Source organism: Neoarius graeffei, chromosome 4 (genome assembly GCF_027579695.1).
Source record: "Neoarius graeffei isolate fNeoGra1 chromosome 4, fNeoGra1.pri, whole genome shotgun sequence".
Classification (NCBI taxonomy): Eukaryota; Metazoa; Chordata; class Actinopteri; order Siluriformes; family Ariidae; genus Neoarius; species Neoarius graeffei.
In genome coordinates, this window is record NC_083572.1 from 51,965,608 (window position 1) to 51,972,397 (window position 6,790).

The following is a 6,790-nucleotide window of genomic DNA, read 5'->3' on the forward strand; positions in this document are numbered from 1 at the left end:
ATAAAGCCTTCCCAGAAGAGTAACGGGGGACTAAGTCTCAAATGGGACATATATGTCAAGTATCTGCAAACTTTTCGCCATGCATTGTATAACTGTCTGCTTTCATGAACAGGTTTCCTCAATATTACAAGTATTTTGAGAATGATACATGGATGATACTGTACCATGCACATAAACATCTCATCTCATCTCATTATCTGTAGCCGCTTTATCCTGTTCTACAGGGTCGCAGGCAAGCTGGAGCCTATCCCAGCTGACTACGGGCGAAAGGCGGGGTACACCCTGGACAAGTCGCCAGGTCATCGCAGGGCCAATACATACAGACAAACAACCATTCACATTCACACCTACGGTCAATTTAGAGCCACCAGTTAGCCTAACCTGCATGTCTTTGGACTGTGGGGGAAACCAGAGCACCTGGAGGAAACCCACACGGACACAGGGAGAACATGCAAACTCCGTACAGAAAGGCCCTCGCCGGCCACGGGGCTCGAACCCAGAACCTTCTTGCTCTGAGGCGACAGTGCTAACCACTACACCACCGTGCCGCCCCACTATAAAGTCTCATCTCATTATCTCCAGCCACTTTATCCTGTTCTATAGGGTTGCAGGCAAGCTGGAGCCTATCCCAGCTGAGTACGGGTGAAAGGCGGGGTACACCCTGGACAAGTCGCCAGGTCATCACAGGGCTGACACATAGACACAGACAACCATTCACGCTCACATTCACACCTACGGTCAATTTAGAGTCACCAGTTAACCTAACCTGTATGTCTTTGGACTGTGGGGGAAACCGGAGCACCCGGAGGAAACCCACGAGGAGAACATGCAAACTCCACACAGAAAGGCCCTCGCCAGCCACAGGGCTCGAACCCGGACCTTCTTGCTGTGAGACAACAGCGCTAACCACTACACCACCGCGCCGCCCCACTATAAAGTCATTTTTAGTAATTTTATTAGCTTCGAGTTTAGGAAATGACAGTAAATAAAAAACCTAAAGTCTTTTTTTTTTAACCTCACCACTCTGTACTCAGTTTTTGTATTGTTGTATTTTTTGACTCATCAAATACCTTATTATTGCCTTGTGTTGTTTTGAGGATAATATACTAAACTGTTATTCAGGTTCATGGGCAGAAAGGCATTTGTGGAAATCACACATGTATCCCTTTAAATGAAAGTTTTTTTGTGCGTTTTTTTTTTTTTAAGAAACATGCTCCCAAAGGGAGGTATAGATGTTGGCGCAGATTGGTAGGTTTGTATCATTTTTGACCACAGGACAGGAACACAGATGGTGTTTGTTACAATGCTGGCATCTCTACCTGTACCTCTCTGCCACTTTCACTCATTAAATCACACTCAATGAACACCCATGAAAAACAAGAGATCTTATGCAATGTTTGGTCTTCTCTTTAATTTGATGTGATTTGTAAAGAGTCGTGATAATTGTGATAAGTTGTCTTCGCGAGTGAGATTTCAGCGTCGGACCGAGATAGTCTGAGCTCTCAGGAATGTCTTATTATAGACCTTTGAGCTGTGTGCCTGCTGGGTTATGTTGCATGACAGGACGGAGGTCAGGCTGGGATGTTGACGTCCTTGAATTTCGGATAAAGCTCCTGAACAAAGATGGCCACATACGATGGAAATTCAGAAACGAAAGCACACACAGTTGTTGTTTTTTTTAATCATTGGCACCATTAAAGTAGCCTTTTTTTTTGGAAGTAGGTTAAATTTCTGTACAACCCAGTTAACATGTAGCACTGAAGAATCAGCTACATTGATTACTAAGCTAAAAGTAGACGTGCCCTCAGGCATGTATTGGCGTGTTGCATTTTTAATCGGTAGTGAATTCAGGCTGACAAAACTACATCTTTTACCCACTGCATCTCTACGTCCCAGACATCAGGACAAAGCCCATTGGCTTGTGTTCAGTTAATCACATACTGCAATTTACGTAAGCTTTTTGCATCATGTTCCCTGGAGACAAGCTGCCATGCAAAGGCACAGTCATAATTTCTGTCTCTTCTCTCCTTAAGGGCTTGGATGTGTGTGTTTTGTGTGACACCAAGATGGAGTAGGATACTCTTTGCCATAGTCATCAAGGGTATTTGGTGGTGCTGATGGGGGGCCGTGTGTTATATTCGGCTCACTGTTTCCTCCAGCATGCGATTGCTATTTATAGTTAGCTCAAATTCTAACAACGTACACTCTGAAATAGAGAGATTGTTTGTGTGTGTGTGTGTGTGTGTGTGTGTGTGTGTGTGTGTGTGTGTGTGTGTGTGTGTGTGTGTGTGTGTGAGAGAGAGAGAGAGGTGAAAAAAAAGAAATGGTAAAGGAGATGTTTGTGTAGTCGAGTTATATCTATAGGTTTCTATAGACCTGTGGAAAGCATTTTCTGTTCTTCAGGAATCAAAAAGACAATTTACACAACCTGCGCGAGCTCCTTAACCTGGACCGTGTCACACTATACCTGCTGCATCCATGAGCTCTTATTTGTCTCTTGACGAGCCTGCACACTTTTTCAGTCCTTTAGTTAAGTTAAAAAATGAGACGTACGATACCACCACCACAATAATTCTGTCCGTTCCTAAATCATAAATGATGAAAACGGCACATGCGCAAACACAGTTACGGAGTAAGTGACAGCTTTATATTTCTGACAGTATAAGCCTGATGAAAGTGGAGGACATAAATAAAAAGGGCTCGAGGCAAACTCTATGCTTTTTCTCCATGAAGGACAAGTTAAGGATTCCTCTTATGTGGGTAGCAAAACTCAAGAACAAAAAGTCCAGTAAGGCTCCTTTTCTCCTCTCGAGTCTCTCATGGGAATATCAGGAGCATTTACAGTGAGAGGATAATAAGGACAGCAGAATAACTGTCAGTGACACTAAATACTGTGTATATATTATGTATTATAGATACAGTGTTTTGCAAAAGTATCCCCCCCCCCTGGTGTTTGTTCTGTTTTGTTGCATTACAAGCTGGAATTAAAATGGATTTTTGGAGGGTTTGGAGAGTCACATAATTAGTTGATTAAGATCCACTTATGTGCAATCAAAGTGTCACATGATCTGTCACATGATGTCTGTATAAATCAACCTGTTCTGGAAGGACCCTGACTCTGCAACACTACTAAACAAGCAACATGAAAACCAAGGAGCCTCCGAACAGGTCAGAGACAAAGTTGTGGAGAAGTATAGATCAGGGTTGGGTTATAAAAAAAATATCCCAAACTTTGAATATCCCACAGAGCACCATTAAATCCATCCATCCATTATCTATAGCCGCTTTATCCTGTTCTACAGGGTCGCAGGCAAGCTGGAGCCTATCCCAGCTGACTATGGGCGAGAGGCGGGGTACACCCTGGACAAGTTGCCAGGTCATCACAGGGCCGACACATAGACACAGACAACCATTCACATTCACACCTACGGTCAATTTAGAGCCACCAGTTAACCTAACCTGCATGTCTTTGGACTGTGGGGGAAACTGGAGCACCCGGAGGAAACCCATGCAGACACGGGGAGAACATGCAAACAACACACAGAAAGGCCTTCGCCGGCCACTGACTGGGCTCGAACCCGGACCTTCTTGCTGTGAGGCGACAGTGCCGCCCCCACCATTAAGTCCATGATAGCAAAATGAAAGAATATGGCAGCACTCCAAACCTGACGAGAAGGCCGCCCACCAAAACTCACAGACCGGGAAAGGAAGGCACTAATTAGAAATGCAACAAAGACACCAAAGATAACACTGAATGAGCTGCAAAGATCCACAGAGGGGATGGGAGTATCTGTCCATCGGACCACTTTAAGCTGTACACTCCACAGAGTGAGGTTTTATGGAAGAGTGGCCAGAAAAAAGTAATTGCTTAAGAAAACACGTTTGGAGTTTACCCAACAGCATGTGGCAGACTCCCCAAACACATAGAAGATTCTTTGGTCAAATGAGACTAAAATTTATCTTTTTGGCCATCATGGGAAACGCCATGTGTGGTACAAACCCAACACCCTGAGAACACCATTCCTACAGTGAAGCATGGTGGTGGCAGCATCATGCTGTGGGGATATTTTTCATCTGCAGGGACAGGAAAGCTGGTCAGGACTGAAGGAAAGATGGATGGCACTAAATACAGGGCAATTCTGGAGGAAAACCTGTTTGAGTCGGCCAGAGGTCTGAGACTGGGACGAAGGTTTACAGTCTAGCAGGACAATGACCCTAAACATACTGCTAAAGCTACACTGGAGTGGTTTAAAGGGAAACATTTAAATGTCTTGGAATGGCCTAGTCAAACCCCAGACCTCAATCTAATTGAGAATCTGTGGCATAACTTGAAGATTGCTGTACACCAACGCAACCCATCTAACTTGAAGGAGTTGGAGCAGTTTTGCCTTGAGGAATGGGCAAAAATCCCAGTGGCTCTACAAAGTTTTGACTTTGGGGGTGAATACCAATGCACACTCCAGATTTCTGGGTTTTTTTTTCATCTTCATTACTGTTTGTGTCACAATAAAACAATTTTCACCTTTAAAGTGGTAGACGTGTTGTGTAAATCGAATGGTGCTAACCCCCCCAAAATCAACATTAATTCCAGCTTGTAATGCGACAAAACAGGACAAACACCAAGGGGAATGAATACTTTTGCAAGACACTGTATATTCTATGCATTTAACCATTAATACAGTATCCTTACTAGTATATATTATTATAATATACTATAATTATGACATTTGTTCATTGTATGCCACTGTTTTGTCTGTTCTTGTTTCAGAACGAAGCAAAGTGCTGCATCTCGTTGTCCTCTGAATAGTCGCAGTTCATACTTGATGGACACAAAATGTGTTTTGTCAATCCTCTTTAACTGTTGCCAAAAGCAGACACGTTCCAGGATGCTTTTACCTCGACTACAGTTCATTTCTGACAATTCCCATGTGACTCCTGGATGACCAATGAGCAGCAGCAGTGTTTTCTCAGGATTCTGAACTAGAATGAATTTACAGCAGCAATTAAGCAAAGGCCCATGAATATTTCATTAGCATCTCTTCCATAACAAGTATTTCATTTACTGCTCGTCATTATGTTCATGACTCCCAGGAACTCTAAAAACAAAGCACCTCAGTATATATCTATATATATATATATATATCTATATAACTATTGTGCACGGAAAGTCTGTGCATGTACTCCTGTGAATATGTGTCATTATAATACTGGTTTTCAGGCCATCGGTGTTTAATTGATTTATAGGTTCCACTGCTTACAACGAACTATTGTCCTGTCTATGGCTGTCAACATCGGAGCAGCATGAATGCTGTATTACAAATGTGGCCCTGCTGTTAATGCACTATCTGACCAAATAAAAGAGACAAAATATCAATTAGAAAAAGACAAAACAACACTTTGCTGGGAAGCTAGATACTGCTCTGTTGTTACGTTTTGAAAATTCCCATTGCATTCCCCACTTCCAGCTCTCAGGATGAGTAACAAGTCGGACTCAGAAGGCGTGGTCTATACGGTGGAAGAGCTAGAATGCAAGATATGCTATAGCCGCTATGATGCACGCGCTCGCAAGCCTAAGTTACTGGCGTGCCTGCACCGTGTCTGTGCTCGGTGCCTCAAGAAGATGGCCGAGATGGAATCGTCACCTGGTACCGTCAGCTGCCCATTCTGCCGCCATCAGACGCACGTGCCTGATGAGGAAATCTGGCTCCTGCAGGATGACAGTAACATCCTGGCCATCCTCTCCTACCAGGAGCGAGTGAGGAAGAGTGGCTCAATGCCTGTAGGTGAGGTTCTGCTCACCCCAAACAGTCTAAGTGGGGGAGAAATAGGTGCAAGTGGAGAAGCAGGAGGAGGAGGAGAGCAGGCTCATAGTTCCTCAGATTGCCTGGTCATCACCATCATGGAGGTTCCAGGCGAGTCAGCTTCACCCGACTCCACCGGCATGCTGAACATGGTGCGTCTGTATCGACCGGCTAGCTTGGACTCGCTGCCATGCCATGTGCCTGTGCAGAAATGGCGCGCGTGGACGTCGCACTCTGTGCCGCGTTTTGTCATGGGCTTCCTCTGCCTGCTGTACTTCAGCTCGCTGCCCCTGGGCATCTATCTGCTCATGATTCAGCACCTCACACTGGGAGTGATCCTGGTCAGCCTGGTCCCCTCTACCCTCGTCCTCTGCGTGTTCTACGGCTTCTGTCAGTGCCTGTGCCATGAGATCATGGAGGCCATTGCCACATAGACACTGCATAGTTGGTGTGTGATTTGTCAGTCTTTAGACAGTGTGAACCAAGCCAAAATCACAGATCTGTTCATTCTGCTCTGTTGCACTGGAATATACCAGCATTTAGAAGTGAACTTTCAACCATCTTCAGTTCATACAAAGGGCAATACATACATTCGAATGAGCAGTTACATCCTGACATCCGGTGCAGGTTGTTCGTATTGAGCTATGGCTGCCTCAATTTGCTGTTGATTTGTTTGTTTGTTTGTTTTTATTCTGTACCTGTTAGCTCAGGCTTAATATGACTGTGATCCTTTTGCATACCACTAATAAGGGAATGAGATTCATATCTAACATGAAAATGATGGACTCTGTTACGTAATGTAAAATGTGTCCTTCCTTCTTTTGACAATCCATTTGTTGTCTCACTTTAAAATATAGACTCTGTGTACTTGTCGAAGTTCCTAGTTGCCTTTGTAAGGCATGCAAATTCCCAAGCTATATTTTAATGTTGTATACTGTATATGAAAATAACGTGTTTGTCATTGCTATGAGAATTAACAAATGCCTTCA

At 44.0% G+C, this 6,790-nt stretch overlaps 1 protein-coding gene across 1 annotated transcript; it reads left to right on the forward strand.

The window, feature by feature from the left end:
- Nucleotides 1-5,473: 5,473 nt before the first annotated feature.
- Nucleotides 5,474-6,294, forward strand: LOC132884405 (E3 ubiquitin-protein ligase RNF182). The gene has a single exon (XM_060918249.1). It carries the CDS (start codon nucleotides 5,474-5,476, stop codon nucleotides 6,233-6,235), a length of 762 nt encoding a protein of 253 aa, XP_060774232.1. The 3' UTR covers nucleotides 6,236-6,294.
- The last annotated feature ends 496 nt before the right edge of the window (nucleotides 6,295-6,790 follow it).

Bases quoted from the DNA above. Each gene is read 5' to 3' on its own strand.
- LOC132884405 (XM_060918249.1), top strand. From the start codon at position 5,474: ATGAGTAACAAGTCGGACTCAGAAGGCGTGGTCTATACGGTGGAAGAG.